The sequence below is a fragment of the Rhinoraja longicauda genome, chromosome 3 (genome assembly GCF_053455715.1).
Source record: "Rhinoraja longicauda isolate Sanriku21f chromosome 3, sRhiLon1.1, whole genome shotgun sequence".
Taxonomy (NCBI): Eukaryota; Metazoa; Chordata; class Chondrichthyes; order Rajiformes; family Arhynchobatidae; genus Rhinoraja; species Rhinoraja longicauda.
This window is the reverse complement of record NC_135955.1, coordinates 88,526,168-88,546,579: the sequence shown is the minus strand read 5'-3', so window position 1 is coordinate 88,546,579 and position 20,412 is coordinate 88,526,168. Positions and strand designations below refer to the sequence as shown.

General features: G+C 44.5%; 1 protein-coding gene across 1 annotated transcript in view; it reads right to left on the bottom strand.

The window, feature by feature from the left end:
• Positions 1 to 519: 519 nt before the first annotated feature.
• arhgef28a (Rho guanine nucleotide exchange factor (GEF) 28a) overlaps positions 520 to 20,412 on the bottom strand; it is a 242,372-nt gene continuing 222,479 nt past the window's right edge. Inside the window, exons 33-34 of the mRNA XM_078396613.1 lie at positions 7,329 to 7,451; positions 520 to 2,114 (exon numbers count right to left, since the gene is read on the bottom strand). Of these exons, the coding sequence (XP_078252739.1) occupies positions 1,945 to 2,114; positions 7,329 to 7,451 (293 nt within the window). The 3' untranslated portion in view covers positions 520 to 1,944. The remainder of the gene's footprint in view (positions 2,115 to 7,328; positions 7,452 to 20,412) is intronic.

Below are 20,412 nucleotides of genomic sequence, written 5' to 3'. Positions count from 1 at the left end.
AATATACATACATATATATTACCATACAAGATCTGAGTTTTAATAGTATACTAGAACAAGTGTGCCCGTTCAAAGCGGGCCCGTTGGGCCCGTGCCCACACCCAGGGAGTGGTGGAGGGAGGGAGGTGTTGAGGATTGAGGGGGGGAGGGTGATGAGAGAAGAGGCGGTATTTGTGGAGGGGGGAGAGAGTGAGGGGGGAGGGGGCCCGGGGGGGGGGGGGATAGCGGGGAGATGTTCTCCCATGTGTGGGAGAGAGGAGAGAAGCAAGGGGAGAGAGGAGAGGTGAGCCGGTGATCGCGGGCTGGCGCCGCTAACGGCGTCCATTGTTTTGGTGCGAGTGAGGAGATGTCGCGCATGCGTGCTGAGTACAGAGTGAGGAGATTCCGCGCATGTGTACTGTGCACTGCCGGACCGCAGCGCCCCCCTTCTGTCAAAACTTCGATAAATGAGGGGGGGCAGCACCTTTAGACCTCTGTAACTTTAAAAATATGCGTCCGAAATAAATAAAAATACCATTTTCCAGCAGCGAACCGCATGCTGATTAAGGCGGTTCAAAAATCTTGGCGCTACGGTTAACCGTTTTGCCGGAATTGCCTTCAGCCGACATCAGTGGAATATATATACAAACAACGCTACAAGATCTGAGTTTTAGTAGTATATAGATAGATAGATATAACAAACTTTAGACAATGTATATAAACAATGAGGATATCAATGGAAAGAGTTGAATCAATCAAAGATGAATGGGTAAACAGAAACTTCACTGACTGTAAAGCATTTGGGCAGTTTGAGGTCATGGACCACACTTTATAGATGCACATAAAGACACAAAGTGCTGGAGTAACTCTGCGGGTCAGGCGGCATCTCTGGAGAACTTGGAATAGGTGACGTTTCGGGTCAAGACCTTTCTTCAAACTTTATGGGTGCAGATTCTTTCATTAAACCAGTGGTGTATTGAACCTGAGCACAAATTGGACCAAACAATCACCAATTCAGGCTCATGAGGGAAAATGTAGTACTGTACATGAAAGATGCCAAATAAGTGAATCAAACTAACCTGGAAATCAGTGAATATACAGGGACAGGCCAATTCTGGGATGCATTGAATGACTATATTTCAGTCACAATCACAATCATACATTTTTAGCCAAGTATGTTTTTGCAACATACGTGGACTTTCACAGAGAGTTTCTGAGGATATCAATTGCCTTTGATATTTGTTTTGTGGAAAACCTGCTGCGACATTAGAAAGGTCTGATCATTGCCACCTTCCGAGCATGCGATAGGACAGTGCAAAACATTGGGTTAACTGAATCAACACCTCCACGGGGAAAGTAACTAAAGGAATATTTTTGTAAATATTCATGAAGAGGAATATCAAATTGTAATTGAAAAGCAAAACCTTAGCGAGGGCCAAGTGCAACAAACACCAAACAACTTTAATAACCTCCACTCGGACTTTCCGTGATGCTGCTGCAAGCAAGGTGTTCATTGTACCTGTACCTCACCACACTTGTGCATGTGACAATAAATACTTGACTTGATGAAATAAAACGGAACCAGCATAGGCCACTGTGTCTCTGGGAAATTAAGTTTAAACTGAGTAAGCAAGGTAGTGTTTAACTTTAGAAACATCGGAAAAACCTGTCCTTGAAATTAGTAGTATGCAAGTTAGATATAGTCATTTTTGATTTACAACTGCTTCAGCAGGCCTGACATAACACATGATATATTATTTCATGTATCACAATCTTATCGCTAAAGTGAAACGTGTAATAAATTTCAGGAAACTTCAAGGTTTATAAGCATTTCTGGGTCTACGAGGCTTTGTGAAGCATTTACTGCTAGATTTCAGTACTTGTAACATTTAACCAAATGCGACCAAGAGGTCAGGGCGTCCCGTTGTTCCAGTTTCACATAAAAGTGCTGATGTTGAAAGTGGTTCAGAAGTAGAATATGTTTTCCTCCTCTGGCCCGTCCTCTTGTCCATTTTTGCTTTCTTGTGGGGCAAACGAGGGCCCTTCCATTAACTGCCTTGACTGCAAGCTCCAAGGATGCTGAACACCAGTAGCTGCTTGCTGCACAGACGAGCCTGCTTGTTTGCCGTTCAGATCTGCACAAAGGGAAAAGCAGGTAAACACTCCGTTCTAATTTCAGAGGCGACCGGCTTCATTTCAATTCTTCTCTCTGGCAGAGGGGGGATCTTATTGAAACATATAAGATAATTAGGGGATTGGACACATTAGAGGCAGGAAACATGTTCGCAATGTTGGGGGAGTCCAGAACAAGGGGCCACAGTTTAAGAATAAGGGGTAGGCCATTTAGAACGGAGATGAGGAAAAACTTTTTCAGTCAGAGAGTGGTGAAGGTGTGGAATTCTCTGCCTCAGAAGGCAGTGGAGGCTAGTTCGTTGGATGCTTTCAAGAGAGAGCTGGATAGAGCTCTTAAGGATAGCGGAGTGAGGGGGTATGGGGAGAAGGCAGGAACGGGGTACTGATTGAGAGTGATCAGCCATGATCGCATTGAATGGCGGTGCTGGCTCGAAGGGCTGAATGGCCTACTCCTGCACCTATTGTCTATTGTCTATTGTCTATAAACCAGGCTGTGGGGAAGGAGGTGACGATGGGCAATTAAAATGGAACCGAGGACATACCATAAATTCATAAGTGATAGCAGCAGAATTAGGCCATTCAGCCCATCAAATCTACTCCGTCATTCAGTCATGGCTGATCTATCTTTCCCTCCTGACCCCATTCTCCTGCCTTCTTCCCAGAATCCCTGACACCCTTACTAATCAAGTATCTATCAATCTCTGCTTTAAAAATACCCACTCACCTGGCCTCCACAGCCTTCTGTGGCAAAGAATTCCACAGATTCACCACCCTCTGACTAGAGACTATACCCGCCTCTTACCATCTTGATTTGACTGACTTCAATTTTTAAATTGCATGGGATAATGTTACCAGCTCTATCTGTCAGGAACTTCTTTCAATGTAATTTGCAGGTCAGGCTCCAATAAGATAATCAGATCCTGATTTTACATTTTAGTTTAATATAGTTTAGGGATACAGCATGGAAACAGACCCTTCGGACCATCGAGTCTGTGCCGACCAGCAATCCCCATGCACTAGCACCATCCTGCACACTAGGGACAATTTAGTCTTTACTGAAGCCAATTTACCTCCTGTACGGCACGGTGGCGCAGCGGTAGAGTTGCTGCCTTACAGCGAATGCAGCGCCGGAGACTCAGGTTCGATCCTGACTACGGGTGCTGTGCTGTACAGAATTTGTACGTTCTCTCCTCGTGACCTGCGTGGGTTTTCTCCGAGATCTTCGGTTTCCTCCCACACTCCAAAGACGTACAGGTATGTAGGTTAATTGGCTGGGCAAATGTAAAAATTGTCCCTAGTGGGTGTCGGATTGTGTTAATGTGCGGGGATCGCTGGGCGGCGCGGACCCGGTGGGCCGAAGGGCCTGTTCCTGCGCTTAGTCTCTAAATCTAAAAAAATCTTTAAAAATCTAAACCTGTATGCCTTTGGAATGTGGGGGGGAAACCGGAGCACCTGGGGAAATCCCACATGGTCACAGGTAGAACGTACAAACTCCGTACAGACAGCACGTGTGGTCAGGATCGAACATTGGTCTCTGACGCTGTAGGACAGCAACAACCGCTGTGCCACCGTGCCATCCCCTTTGGTTTAGTTTTAGTTTAGTTTGGAGTTAAAGCATGGAAACAGGCCCTTCGGCCCACCGAGTCCACGTCGACCATTGATCACCCATTCACACTCATTCTATCTAATCCTACTTTCCCATCCACTCTCTACACACTAGGGGCGATTTGCAGAGGCCAATTAACGTGCACACCCACGTATTTTTTAGATGTGGGAGGAAACCAGAGGATCTGGAGGAAACCCACCCAGTCACAGGGAGAACGTGCAAACATCAAACAGCTAGCACCCGAGGTCAGGATCAAACACGGCTCTCCGACACAGTGAGGCAACAGCTCTACCAGCTGCGCCACTGTGCCGCACAACTTTGGGGCCGTGAGTGGGAAATCCTCGAAGGTTCCTCACAAAGCTATACATTTCTTTGAACTGTATAGAGGCTCGCAATCGTAAATTTATAGCTTTTCTTTCATTTCCCCCCTTGGGTCATGGAGCACAAAGTTTTCTCTGGGTCACCAGGAAACTGTGGGTTTATGCTGCAGCAGCCAAACTCCCCCATGTCCCATTTAGGGACTCCTTTCCCAAAACTTTACCACATGTCAGTGACCACTTCACATTAGCCCACATCAGTAGTATCCCACTGATCAGTTTGTTTTAATGCAGGGCAGCTGCATCCCACCATTCTCCAGGCACTTGGTCAGGAAGTTAGCAAAGAAATACTAATGATGTTATAAAGAACCTTGTACCCAGCTGCTTTTCCGAGATTACCATGTTATTCACAGGGGCATAGTCCCATCCAGGTGCTAGAAATCAAATCCTCCATGCTCCTCGTTCACTCCCGGAATGATATTATCATGAAAACAGAGGCATTGAAGCTTTTATAAGATCCATAAGAAGTCAAGAGACACACGCATAAAAAAACCAGTGAATTGCAGAGGGAATGCCACACTATCGCAGACATCAAGCTCAGATAAGGCAGTAATCTAGGGTGTTGTCTGCTCTCTCAGGTGGACTGTGAGGTCAATAGACAATAGACAATAGACAATAGGTGCAGGAGGAGGCCATTCGGCCCTTCGAGCCAGCACTGCCATTCAATTTGATCATGGCTGATCATTCTCAATCAGTACCCCGTTCCTGCCTTCTCCCCATACCCCCTGACTCCGCTATCCTTAAGAGCTCTATCTAGCTCTCTCTTGAATGCATTCAGAGAATTGGCCTCCACTGCCTTCTGAGGCAGAGAATTCCACAGATTCACAACTCTCTGACTGAAAAGGTTTTTCCTCATCTCAGTTCTAAATGGCCTACCCCTTATTCTTAAACTGTGGCCCCTTGTTCTGGACTCCCACAACATTGGGAACATGTTTCCTACCTCTAACGTGTCCAACCCCTTAATAATCTTATACGTTTCGATAAGATCCCCCCTCATCCTTCTAAATTCCAGTGTATAAAATTCCAGTGTATACAAGGTCTCATGGCACTAGTTTAGTTTAGTTTAGTTTAGTTTAGTTTAGTTTAGTGAGACAACGCAGAAACAGGCCCTTCGGCACACCGACCAATCTAACGCGCGATCACCCCGTACACTAGCGTTATCCTACACACTGAGGACAATTTTTTTGACCGAAGCCAATTAACTTACAAATCTGTACATCTTTGGAATGTGGGAGGAAACTAGAGCACCCAGAGGAAACCCACGTGGTCACGGGGAGAACTTGCAAACTTCGTACAGACAGCATCCGTAGTCAGGACTGAACCCAGGTCTCTGCTGTCGTAAGGCAGCAACTCTACCGCTGCGCCACTGTGCGGCCTCTACTTTGATTACCAGTGAGGAGACTATGCTGACATCCTAGTGAATGTTTACCACTCAATCAACTTCACTAAAATAAATTGCAGTTCATCTGGGTCTTCAGTGGAGCCATATTAGCAAATAATCCAGCCACCTATTCTGATTTAGTTTAGTCTAGTTTAGAGATACAGTGCGGAAACAGCCCCTTCGGCCCACCAAGTCCACGCCGACCAGCTATCCCTGCACATTAACACCATCCTACATATATTAGGGACAATTTACAATTTTACCAAAGCCCCCAAAAATACAGGAGGCTCCAACTAGTCTGCAAAATTAGAGAAGTGAACAATTAATGTGACCCAGGTTACATAACTCTTTCAGAACAGTTGAACAATGACCTATTTCAATATAGTGTTCGTTTAGTTTAGAGATATGGTGTGGAAACTGGCCCTGTGGCCCACCGTCCGCAGCAACCAGCGACCCCCGTGCACGATCCGACACACTAGGGACGGTTTTCAATTTTTATTGAAGCCAAGTAACCTACAAACCTGTACGTCTTTGGAGTGTGGGAGGAAACCGGAGATCCCAGTGAAAACCCACGTGATCACAGGGGGAACGTACAAACTCCGTACAGACAGCACCCATAGACAGGATTGAACCCGGGTCTCTGGTGCTGTAAGGTAGCAACTCTACCGCTGCACCACCGTGCTGCTTGTATAAGAATTATAATACATTTTACAGTGAACCAGGGAGGTTCAAAGGAAGTGCAAGCAATGGCAACTCAATGGAGAGATTGAAGTGAATTCAGGAACAGGGGCCTGACGAGTTGGAATGGAGTGCAGGAACTGAAGTCCCAGCAAGTTAGATGGGAGCAACATAATGACCAACATAACCAGGTGAGCAAGGTATGGAACTATCAGGCTTTCTGAATGACTGGATAGCACATTATTGGAATTTTACTATATCTGGCCAGAGAAGCTTATTGCGGACTACTGCGTTCGATACATTAACACACTGAGCATACAACAAAAATAATTCAAAGGTATTGGGAGATTATAGACAATAGACAATAGGTGCAGGAGGAGGCCATTCGGCCCTTCGAGCCAGCACCGCCATTCAATGTGATCGTGGCTGATCATTCTCAACCAGTACCCCGTTCCTGCCTTCTCCCCATACCCCCTGACTCCGCTATCCTTAAGAGCTCTATCTAGCTCTCTCTTGAATGCACTCAGAGAATTGGCCTCCACTGCCTTCTGAGGCAGAGAATTCCACAGATTCACAACTCTCTGACTGAAAAAGTTTTTCCTCATCTCAGTTCTAAATGGCCTACCCCTTATTCTTAAACTGTGGTCCCTTGTTCTGGACTCCCCCAACATTGGGAACGTGTTTCCTGCCTCTGCTCCTTAATAATCTTATACATTTCGATAACATGTCCTCTCATCCTTCTAAATTCCAGTGAATACAAGCCTTATTGTATACAAGATTATAATCTGCTGTATACATTCAATTCTTTAATTTTTTTATTTGCAAAGTTGGCTAATCCTCGTTCAAGTACAGGTTTGTAGGTTAATTGGCTCGGTATAATTGTAATTTGTCCCCAGTGTGTGTTGGATAGCGTTTCTGTGCAGGGATCGCGGACTCTGTGTGCCGGGGGCTGGTTTCCGAGCTGTACCTCTAAACTAAATTAAACGCCGTGCCAGCAGGAGGTAGCACTAGTTATGGGATAGTGTATTCACATCTGACATCCTCATGTGCAAAATGTCCAACAGGGATGCACTAGCTTGAAATAAGGGGCAGGAATCCTAATATTACACCCCTTCCCTAATCAGGGATAGTCAAACCAAACTCTGGCCCCAGTGGGTGCAAGTGGACCACTCACCTGAATGGAAAATCAAACTCTGATGCTCCATTAACACATGACTTGAAGAACTACAGGCTTTTTCAGCATCATCTCCTTTCATGTATATTCTCTCTCTTATATAGTTGGATGGGTCATAGGAAGCTGTGAACAATGAAAGAGAGAAAGCAATGTGATTTTAATTTTTTTTTTAAATAAAACTATCCTCCTTCTCTGACAAGTGCAAATAAAGTGGATTTGCACAGCAATGGCTCCACATATTCAGCGAGCTACAGGAAACATAGAACAGTACAGCCCAAGAAGAGGCCCTTCAGCCCACAATCTCAGTGCCGAACATGATGCCAAGACGAACTCTTGTCCCCCCCCATTCCCTGCATATCCATATGCTTATCCAAAAATCTCTTAAATGCAACAATTGCCTCCACAACCACCAAGCAGCCTGTTCTCGGTACTCACCGCCCTCTGTGTAAAAAGGTTGCCCCGCACATCTATATACTAAAACTCTCGTTTGTTTGTTTGTTTGTTCCTGAACTACAGCCAAAACGGTACACGATAGCACAACAATTTTAGGCCCACCTTACTCACCGTCATCCCTTTGGTGCTAATGGAAGAAGTTTCATTGAAATCAGTGTTATATTTTTTAAGTTATTCACATTTTAAAGTTTAAATCTATCTCCTAGGGAGGGAGGGGAGAGGGAGAGAGGGAGGAAGGGAGGGGGGGTGGAGGAAGGAGGGAGGAGGAAGGGGTGTTGAGGGGGATGGAGTGGGGGGAGGGGAAGGGGAGGGGAGGGGGAGGAAGGAGGGAGGGGGGGAGGGGGAGCGGAGGGTGAGGGGAGGAGGGAGGGGAGGGGAGGAGGGAGGGGAGAGGGGAGGAAGGAGGGGGGAGGATGGAGGGGGTGGGGGGAGTGGAGGGGGGAGGGGAGGGGGAGTGGGGAGTGGAGGGGGGAGGGGAGGGGAGGGGTGAGGGGGAGAGGAGTGGGTGCTGCACCAATGCAGGAGAGGTTTGAGCCCAATGGGTCCACTTGGTCTAGGCTTCTTTAATCCTTGCCACTCTCACCTGAAAGCTAAACCCTCTAGTATTTGATTTTTCCATCCTGGGGAAGAGGTTCTGACTATCCACACTATCAGAGCCTCTCATAATTTAATGTACTTCTATCTGATCTCCCCACAATCTCCAATGTTCCAGAGAAAACAAACCACGTCTGTTCAACCTCCCCCTGAAGCTAATAGCCTGTAATCCAGGCATCATTCTGATATACCTCCTCTGCACACTTTCCAAAGCCTCCTCATCCTTCCTTGTAATGGTCGACCCGCACTGCCCCACCCTCATTGATCACCTTCGACACCTCAAAAAACTCAATCAAGGTAGTAAGACACAAGCAGCCGTGGTCAAAGCCATGCTGACCATCCCTAATTAACCCATTGTCCTCCTATTGGGAGCAAATTATATCCTGAAGAATCCGCTCCAATAGCTTCCCCAACACTCCAAAGACGTACAGGTTTGTTGGTAAATTGGCTTGGTATAAGTGTAATTTGTCCCTAGTATGTATAGGATAGTATTAATGTGTGGGGATCGCTGGTCGGCGTGGACCCGGTGGGCCGAAGAGCCTGTTTCCGTACTGTATCTCTAAACTAAACACTGATGCGAATATAATTCCCTGGATTCTCTCTACGTCCCTTCTTCAACAATGAACACAACGAACAACGTAACAACGAACTAACATTAGCTGCTTTCCAGTCCTCTGGGACCTCGCCTGTGGCAAGAGAAGCTGCAACGGTCTTCATCAGCGTCCCACAATCTCTTCTCTCGTCTCCGTCATTATTCTATCAGATGGAGTCATCAATGTAATGGAGGTAGAGTTCGGGGATAGGGCCAGAACACGCCTGGAACAGGGATTGTTCAACGTACCCTACAAAGATCACAAAATCTAAAAGGTCCCATCACGTCCTGGGGATCAATCCTTTTAATGTTCTTCAATAGCCGCAACATCTCTACCCATATCGCCACAGCGGACAGACCCTGTAGTATGTCCTCTCTGACTGTCGCTGTGACAACTCCCCCAACTCTTTTCCTTCCCCCCTTTAGGTCTGAATCATCAAAACCCTGGAACATTAAGGTCATGTCCAGTCATGTCCCTCGTTCCTGTAGTGGCCACAACATCATGAACCAGGCTCTAAGTTCATCTGAAGATAGACACAAGAAGCTGGAGCAACTCAGCGGGTCAGACAGCATCTCTGGAGAAAAGGAATAGGTGACGTTTCAGGTGGAGGACGTCTTCAGACTGAGAGTCGGGGTAAAGGGGAAACGAGAGATATTGACGGTGATATATATAGAGATATAGAACAAATGAATGAAAGATATGCAAAAATAGTAACGGTGATACAGGAATCAGGCCATTGTTAGCTGTGAGCTAGGTGAAAACGAATTACAGACAATGAGATTCAACAAGGTAGACACAGAATGCTGGAATCACTCGACGGGTCAGACAGCATCTCAGGAGAGAAGGAATGGGTGACGTTTTGGGTCGAGCCCCTTCTTCAGACTGAAGAAGGGTCTCAACCCGAAACTTCACCCATTCCTTCTCTCCTGAGATGCTACCTGGCCCGCTGAGTTACTCCAGCATTCTGTGTCTACTTTTGATTTAAACCAGCATCTGCAGTTTTTTCCTACACATGAGATTCAGATGACAAAGTTGACTTTGAAGCTAAGGTGGGGAAGGGATGGAGAGAGGGGGAATGCAAGGGTACTTGAAGTGAGAGAAATGATGACCTGCTGCTAGGTTGTAAGCTGCCCAAGCAAAATATGAGGTGCTGTTCCTCCAATGTCTTCTGCTTTCCCCACAATGTTCCTTGCAACAAGATAAACACACTTCAGCCGCCCATCCGCTACACTATATTCCTTCACCTCTCCCTCCCTATCATGTCTTTGAGACTTACTGGCCTCTTACTAATCTCTATCTTCCCATCAATCCTTCCAGTTTCTGAGCTACGATTCTGGTTCCCACCCCCCTGCATCTTGAGTTTAAATTCCCCTGAGTAGCAGCAGCAAACCTCCCTGCAAGGATATTGGTCTCCCTCCAATATCCTTGCAGGGGGGACCAAAATCCTTTTACATGATGAGCCATTGCTTAAATAACAACTTTGAAAAAATCAGTAAGAGTGCTTAAGAAGGAATTTAAAAAAAATAAACAGGATTTAAAAATAATATGTGGGAAGGAACTGCAGATGCTGGTTTAAACCGAAGATTGACACAAATGCCAGAGTATCTAAGCGGGACAGGCAGCATCTCTCGAGAGAAGGATTGGGTGACCTTTCGGGTGACCTTCTTCAGACTGGTTAGGGATACGGGAAATGAGAGATGTAGACGATGATGTGGAGAGATAAAGAACAATGTAGAAAAGATATGCATAATATATTAAAAATAATACATTCTGTTACTCGTTAATGGTTACCTATCTCGAAGGAAAGATTCTAATACTTCGCAATCAGTTTATTAAATGCTTCCAAGATGGCGCCCAACCCAGCAGATCTACAATCACATATTACAATCGCTCCACACTCTTAAATCTCTATCCCTACCACAACATTTCTTACTTTAACTATGACACCCTTGAACCATCCTTGATCGGACTTTGCTGGCTTAACCTTGCACTAAACGTTATTCCCTGTGTAGAAAAATAACTGCAGATGCTGGTACAAATCGAAGGTATCACAAAATGCCGGAGTAACTCAGCAGGTCAGGCAGCATCTAGAAGAGAGGGAATGGGTGACGTTTCGGGTCGAGACCCTTCTTCAGACTGAGGAGCAGGCTGAAGAAGTGTCTCGACCCGAAACGTCACCCATTCCCTCTCTCCTAGATGCTGCCTGACCTGTGAACGTTATTCCCTTATCATGTAGCTATACACTGCAAATGGCTCAATTGTAATCACGTACTGTCTTTCTGCTGATTGGATAGCATGCAACAAAAGCTTTTCACTGTACCTCAGTCCATGCGACAATAAACTAAACTGTGACTGTAATTGTGCTTTGGATTAGTTCAAGATCCTTTTGAAGAAAATAGTTAGATTTACTGGCCACCAGTTCATTCCTTGTTAGTCCATCATTGGGAACACTGGAAAAATATGCAATCAGAATTCTTGCCATCCAGTGAATTTATCTTGCTTACTCTCTGAAGCGATCCTATCTGACAGTTTCTAACTATCAAGAGAGAGTTAGATTTAGCTCTTAGGGCTAACGGAATCAAGGGATATGGGGAAAAAGTAGGAACGGGGTACTGATTTTGGATGATCAGCCATTCTTAAGGGGTTGGAGAGGCTAGATGCGGAAAGATTGTTCCCGATGTTGGGGAAGTCCAGAACCAGGGGTCACAGCTTAAGGATAAAGGGGAAGTCTTTAAGGACCGAGATGAGAAAACATTTCTTCACACAGAGAGTGGTGAGTCTGTGGATTTCTCTGCCACAGAAGGTAGTTGAGGCCAGTTCATTGGCTATATTTAAGAGGGAGTTAGATGTGGCCCTTGTGGCTAAAGGGATCAGGGGGTAAGGAGAGAAGGCAGGTACAGGTTACTGAGCTGGATGATCAGCCATGATCATATTGAATGGCGGTGCAGGCTCGAAGGGCCAAATGGCCTACTCCTGCACCTATTTTCTATGTTTCTCTCATTTATATTATAATGTATTACAGTGGCCTAGAAATATATATACAAAGCACTTTTTATCTTGTCAATGCAAATGAAAACGCGTTGCTTCCAGAGTAGAACGAACAATGATTTTTGGGGACAAGACACACCACTCCAGAAATCCACCTCGTTACAAATTACAAAGTAACGCACCATTCTGAAATAAAAGCACCACTTTTCTGCGTTCATTTCCCATTCCCAGCATTTACAGATTTTGCGGGTTTATTAACACACACCGTTCTGTCTTGTTAATATAATTTCTGGATCTAGACAATAGACAATAGACAATAGACAATAGGTGCAGGAGTAGGCCATTCAGCCCTTCGAGCCAGCACCGCCATTCAATGTGATCATGGCTGATCACTCTCAATCAGTACCCCGTTCCTGCCTTCTCCCCATACCCTTAAGAGCTCTATCCAGCTCTCTCTTGAAAGCATCCAACGAACTGGCCTCCACTGGAGCGATTGGGCTTGTATACACTGGAATTTAGAAGGATGAGGGGGGATCTTATTGAAACATATAAGATAATTAGGGGATTGGACACATTAGAGGCAGATAACATGTTCCCAATGTTGGGGGAGTCCAGAACAAGGGGCCACAGTTTAAGAATAAGGGGTAGGCCATTTAGAACGGAGATGAGGAAGAACTTTTTCAGTCAGAGGGTGGTGAAGGTGTGGAATTCTCTGCCTCAGAAGGCAGTGGAGGCCAGTTCGTTGGATGCTTTCAAGAGAGAGCTGGATAGAGCTTTTAAGGATAGCGGAGTTAGGGGGTATGGGGAGAAGGCAGGAACGGGGTACTGATTGAGAGTGATCAGCCATGATCGCATTGAATGGCGGTGCTGGCTCGAAGGGCTGAATGGCCTACTCCTGCACCTATTGTCTATTGTCTATTGTCACTGCCTTCTGATGCAGAGAATTCCACACCTTCACCACTCTCTGACTGAAAAAGTTCTTCCTCATCTCCGTTCTAAATGGCCTATCCCTTATTCTTAAACTGTGGCCCCTTGTTCTGGACTCCCCCAACATTGGGAACATGTTTCTTGCCTCTAATGTGTCCAATCCCCTAATTATCTTATATGTTTCAATAAGATTCCCCCCTCATCCTTCTATATTCCAGTGTATACAAGCCTATACACGGATCTAAATCCTGGAATTTCCCAACCAGCTCGGTGGGAATTCTTTCAATGGAATGACTGCAGCTCACTGCCACCTTGAGGGGCAATAAAGAATAAGCAATAAATGGCAGCCTTACCCTCATGCCACACCCAGCAAAAAGACAGAGTTAAAGAAAGGAAGAAACTCAATTATGATTTATTTCCATTTAAAAAAACTTTTTAATGGTTAAATAATCTGACATCTTTCAGGTTCCTATTTTAGATGAGGATTAAATTGGCCCTTTTTTGCAGTTTAAATGGCACTCATTAATGGCTATTATGTACCTGCCCTGGGTTCTTTATAAATTCATAAGTGATAGGAATAGAATTAGGCCATTCAGCCCATCACATCTACTCCACCATTCAATCATGGCTGATCTATCTCTCCCTCCTGACCCCATTCTCCTGCCTTCTCCCCATAACCTCTGATACCCGTACTAATTAAGAATCTATCAATCTCTTGGCCTCCACAGCCTTCTGTGACAAAAGAATTCCACAGATTCACCACCCTCTGACTAAAGAAATTCCTCCTAATCTCCTTCCTAAAGGAACGTCCTTTAATTCTGCAATCTAATATTCGATTGTCGCATTCTGATATTTCACAGTTCTGCCTGAACTTCTGCTCCTAACACATGATTCACAACTAACTAGTTCTAGGAAGCTGCCTCGAGATTCAAAGACCTTCAGAAAAACTATTTGGTTAATTTGTTTCCTGCTTTTATCTTGCTCCAACCAAATGAATATTTTTTTAATGGATTTAACTGTCACCTTATCATGTTCTCACATCTCAAGAATTCTACACAATACATTTCTTTAGAATTGCCGTGTCTGTTATGCAGGCAACCAGAAGAGATGAATGACACGTCAATCGAGTTTTTTTTTAAGATGGCCTTTGAGCTACAAGTTTAATAATGGAAGATGGGTTGCACATCCAATCGTTCGATCATTCTGTTCACTTCACTTTTACAGTGTAGTGGCAGTTTATGTTCAGGTACCATCATGTTTTCTCTTGCAGTGACGTTTTCAGGTGAGTATAAATATCACTGACATTTTACGCTGAATTGTGGGAGCGGTCTACTTTTATGAGCATTCCTTATTTTTAAACATATCACGCACAAACAAAACCCAGAAAGAAACAAAACCACTCCCTGCTCCAAGAAATAATTGAATGACGTTATAAACATCTAAACTACTTGAATATCATGAGGCTAAACCAACCCTACTATCTCCAAATGAAACAAAAAGGCAAAATAGTTTTATAAATCAAAAGTCTTATTAGACTGACCGCGATCAAAACAGATCATGTCCCATTTATGGGCCTGTCCCACTTAGGCAATTTTTTAGGCGACTGCCGGCGACTGTCAAAGTCGTAGCAGATCGCCGAAATTTTCTTTTACCCGACGACAATGACCGCGACAATGCCGAGTCAGGTCGAGATTACACCGTCTTCGGAAACATCACGAAATTCCCACGCTGTCAATGCTTCTCCGGCGTCCTAATTTTCGCTGAAATCACTGATAAGTCGGTAAGTACTTGAGAGTTTTGAAATATAACATCATGCCCGGGTTACTTGAAAACCAAGCTTCACGGTAACAAGGCATAAACTGGATTGACTTCCAGTTTACTAATAGCAGTATTAAGAAATTTAATTTTTAAAGTGGTTAAATGGATTTTTGTGCGGAGTGTGGGCATTCTTTGAAAATGTACGGGAGATGCATATCTGGTTGCATATCTGGGTTGGCCATAAACATCGGGAAAATTCCCATGCTTACCTGACCGTCAAACTGTTGCCTCCAATCTACCTGTCAAATGTCCTGACGGTAAATAAATTGGTTAAACACAAGTATTTTATGGTATCTTCAAATGACTTTACTTAATTTAATATTATGTGCTTCTAAATGCATCTAAGAGAAACCAGCAAACCTGGGGACAGCATGCGACAGCGCCTGCAATAAGCAACGATACCTGGCGACAAGCCAGCTGTGGCCGAGAAACTTCACTCCGTTTGATTTCTCAGCGACGCGCTGAGATCCACTACGATTCTTGGAAGACTCCTCACGATCATGCCCGCGACACCCCGGCAAACTGTCAGCGCCAGCCTAGTCGCCGGCAGTCGCCTTAAAATCGCCTAAGTGGGACAGGCCCTTTAGACATTCATTTGCCAATGACTTTATTATTAAAGCCACAGACAATTTCCAAAGTACTTCATTTTACTTTGCTGAAACTTTGTGCTGTACAACAGCCATTTTCTTTCTTCACGTCTTATCTAAAATCTTCTCGTGGTACTTTTTTTTTTAGTAGAAGCCTGTCAAGAAGGATTATGCGGTGTAAATGTATTACATAAAGTCTGACATTTCAGTGTTATGTTTGATCCAATCTAACAGTTTACAATGTGTAGCTGCAAGAAGCCAGCTTCTGTTAGTGTACTGAAACCAGGAAGAAGCTGTTTTCTGAAAATGGATAGCTGATTAATTTGGTGTAATTTACAATGAATGGAGTCATTGCTGGCATAGAGAGGGAAGTGTAACATCCATCCAAAGTACAACACATCATGTCAATTCATCTCGCACAGTTGATAAAATGGTACTGAACTGCTGCCTGGGAACAATAAAAGTGTGATAACAGCATTGTGATAACAGCAAAAGACAAGCAAGTTTTGTATCTCACAGTTCTGGTATTTCTCCCTCTTTCCTCCAGATAGACCAACTGAGAATAACAAGCTTTCACTGCTCTCACAGGATGCTAGCATCATCTATGCCATTCATTCATTCTTGGTCCTCAGCTTACAACATTCATTCCCTTTTTGAGTCGAACCCAACCCTATTTCTCTGCAACTTTAAAAAAAAGTTAATTCCAACTTCTAGTTTCCATGGAACCTCACCAAGCTGATAGATGAACTGTTTCTCCCTACGCATTGTGTATTTCCAGCACTGCTTTTATTTCAGAAAATTTATTGTCACATGTACCAATTAAGGTACAGTGAAATTTGAGTTACCATACAGCCATCTATATACTAAAACTCTTGTTTGTTTGTTTGTTCCTGAACTACAGTCAATACAGCACACTATAGCGCGACAATTTTAGGCCCACCTTACTCACCGTCATCCCTTTGGTGCTAATGGAAGAAGTTTCATTGAAATCGGTGTTATATTTTTAAAGTTATTCACATTTTAAAGTTTAAATCTATCTCCTAGGGAGGGAGTGGGGACAGAGAGAGGGAGGGGGAGGAGGGAGGATAAGGGGGTTGAGGGGGATGGAGTGGGGGGAGGGGAAGGGGAAGGGAGGAGGGGAAGGGGAGGGGAGGGAGAGGGGGAGGAGGGATGGAGGGGGAGGAGGGATGGAGAGGGGGAAGGGGGAAAGGGGGGAGGGGGAGGAGGGGAGAGGAGGAGGGAAGGGAGGGAGGGGAATGGGGAGGAGAGGGTGTTGCACCAATGCAGGAGAGGTTTGGGCCCAACGGGTCCACTTGGTCTAGTACTAAGTAAAAAGCAACAAGACACACAGCCACATAAAATAAAATTTAACAAACATCCACCACAGTGCAATCCACATTCCTCACTGTGATGGAAGGTAATAAAGTTCAATCAACTTCCTCTTTGTTCACCCGCGGTTGGGGCTGTTAAACCATCTGCAGTCGCTGCCGCCAAAGGTCCGATGTCCAAAGCCCTCACGTCGGGATGAACGAAACTCCGGCGTCGGGATGGATTGAAACTCTCCGCGGCATTGGAGCTCCCGAGTCGACCTCTTCTTACCAGAGACCGTGGGCTTCACTGCGTTAAAGTCCACAGGCCCCGTGGTTGGAGCTCTTCACAGTCGATCCTCAGCAAAGGATCGCAGCTCCACAATGTTAAAGTCCGCGCCGAGCCCGCAGCTTGAAGCGTCGAGCCAGTCTCCAGGAAAGGCCACACCACTCCACGATGTTAGGCCGCAGTGGGAACGGAGATATGATACGGAGAAAAATCGCATCTCCGTCGCGGTAAGAGATTGAAAAAAAGTTGCCCCCACATAAAACAAACCAAGAAACACTAAAACATACTTTTAACACATTGGGAAATACAGTAATGTCTGCAATGGAGATATTTATGCAATAGTGATGGAATTAACCCATCTCGTTCCCTGATCTCATTTCAAATATTTCTCATTTGTTCTTAGAAAGTAGGGAAAGGCCTTTTGACCACAGAATCTAAGCCAATTAGCAGAGTAATCTGATCGACCCGCTCCCCTTCCTGTTCCCCCGTCACTATTCTCTCTCAGAGGACCATCAGTGTCCTGATGGACATTTACAGTAACTAACTAAGCAGTTAGCATGTCCTAGGGATGTGTAAGAAAATCAGATCACCCAAAGGAAATCCATGTGGTCACGGATGGGGGGGGGGGGGGGGGGGGGGGGTGTTGCTAACTCCTCACAGACAGCGGCCAAAGTTAGGATCGCTGGAGTCGAGTGAAAGCAGCATTAACTACCATGCCACTGTGATGCCCTATAATTAAAGTATGGAAATTAGGAAGGAGTCCCAAATAAAGTTCAACATAAAGTTCTGAAAAAGCTAAACAATATTCAAAACTTCTTCACATACATAATCCAATGTTATTTTTATTCAGGTGAAAAGTCAAGAAATAGTTTCCATTGTATGGTATACTTTGTTTGATAGGAGCTACCTAATGTAGCGCTGCTGACTTCAAACCATTTTCTGCCTGAGGCATTCAACTAAGACTTGATTCATTGTTTCAAAGGGGATATTATTGATTTCTGTCTCTTGTGTGTCCATTTATCAGCAACTTCTTTAGATCCCTTTCATTTTATGCCGCTGGAGTATTGATCAAGGATCAATGCAGAGATCTATCCATGAGGTGCAAAAATCGTGCCACCTTATTGCGTGAGCTGAATAGAAATGTATTTTTATCCCTTTGTAGAAGCTAATGCAATGAAATACAAACTGGAAAGCACTCACGTTGATTTTAATGTAGATCAAAACAAATCACAGTGCAAATTCCCAAGAAATATGTACTTACAGAAAATGCCAAATTGTCCCAATGTTATTTGCTTTGTCCGATTAGACTGCAGAGGGCAAAACTCCACGGTTGCCAATGGAATTGTCTAGCACCACAAAGTAAAAGGATACAACCGGGCGATCGAGAACATTAAGTGCCGGATTAAATTAGTGGATCAGGCGGCAACTCTGGAGGGCATGAATAGGTGACATTTTGGGTCCCTTCTTTACAAGTTCACGTTTACAGGAGTAGAATAAGACCATTTGGTCCATTGAGTCCAGTCCACCATTCAATCATGGCTGATCTCTGCCTCCTAATCCCATATTTCTGCCTTCTCCCCATAACCCTTGATACCCGTTCTAATCAAGAAATTCTTTAGAGAAATTGATCTCAATAGACAATAGGTGCAGGAGTAGGCCATTCGGCCCTTTCAGCTAGCACCACCATTCAATGTGATCATGGCTGATCATTCTCAATCAGTACCCCGTTCCTGCCTTCTCCCCATACCCCCTGACTCCACTATCCTTAAGAGCTCTATCTAGCTCTCTCTTGAATGCATTCAGAGAATTGGCCTCCACTGCCTTCTGAGATTTACAAATTTCAACTCTCTGACTGAAAACGTTTTTCCTCATCTCTAAATGGTTCTAAATGGCCTAAATCAGGTTCTAAATGGCCTAACCCTTATTCTTAAACTGTGGCCCTTGGTTCTGGACTCCCCCAACATTGGGAACACGTTTCCTGCCTCTAACGTGTCCAACCCCTTAATAATCTTATATGTTTCGATAAGATCCCCTCTCATCCTTCTAAATTCCAGTGTATACAAGCCTAGCTGCTCCAGTCTTTCAACATATGACAGTCCTGCCATTCCGGGAATTAACCTAGTAAACCTCCGCTGCATGCCCTCAATAGCAAGAATATCCTTCCTCAAATTTGGAGAGCAAAACTGCACACAGTACTCCAGGTGCAGTCTCACTAGGGCCCTGTACAACTGCAGAAGGACCTCTTTGCTCCTATACTCAACTCCTCGTGTTATGAAGGCCAACTCCCGCTCCCACCTCTTTCCCAGCTTTCTACTTTCTTCGCCAATCAGCCTGAAGAATGGTCCCAACCCGAAATGTCACCTATCATATCCTCCAGAGATGCGGCCTCACCTGCTGAGTTACTCCAGCATTTTCTGTTCCACTCAACAGTCCAGCATCTGCAGTTTCTTGTGTCTCCAATAAGGTTGTACAAATTGTTAATATTAGTCTCCCGCCTATTTGATTTGACAGTGATAACTCACCATATATCAGGCAACATACTTAACATCAACAAACACATTAAGTCAAGTCAAGTCAAGTCAATTTTATTTGTATAGCACATTTAAAAACAACCCACATTGACCAAAGTGCTGTACATCTGATTAGGTTCCAATGGAAAAAAAAAGAAACATACAGTAGCACGCAAACAGTTCACAGCGCCTCCTCAATGAGCCTCAAACGCTAGGGAGTAGAAATAGGTTTTGAGCCTGGACTTAAAGGAGTCGATGGAGGGGGCAGTTCTGATGGGGAGAGGGATGCTGTTCCACAGTCTAGGAGCTGCAACCGCAAAGGCGCGGTCACCCCTGAGCTTAAGCCTAGACCGCGGGACATTTGTGGCTTAGGACATTTTGATATGGAACGAGCAGGTGGTCATAACCCACTGAATGAACTACAATGGGATAAAAGGAACAAAAATGAAATATGTGGATGCAAGAAATTTGAAATAAAGATCTAAAATTCTGGAATTACTCAGAAGATCAAACAACACCTATGGAGAAAGAAACTTTATGCTTCAATCAACCACAACGTGTACGAAGAAACATATCTTGTAGAATTATGAAAGTGAATGTTAAAAGCTAAAGTGACATTTAAGCACCAGTGGCTTGGCACACATTTTATGGGCATTCACTGTGTTGAGAAGGAGAGAAGATATTAGCTATCTTGACGGATATCTCTCAAGATATAATTTATTAGTCAAGAAAACATATAGCACATGAAAAAAAAATTAAAAAAATGTAAATCTGAAAATATGAACAATGGCCTTTGACCAATCATGCTTTCTTTATGATTCCAGCAGATCACAGTGCATGGAATCCATGGTGATTTGATTGATCGGATAAAGAACTGGCTTGCCCATTGAAGGCAAAATAGATATTTTATTGCCCATGTGACTCTTCGAAGAAGGCAAATAGGGTGCAGGTTTGGAGCCTACACAGCTACCAGCCTTGGAGGGCATCTACAATACACGATGCCTCAGAAAAGCCACCA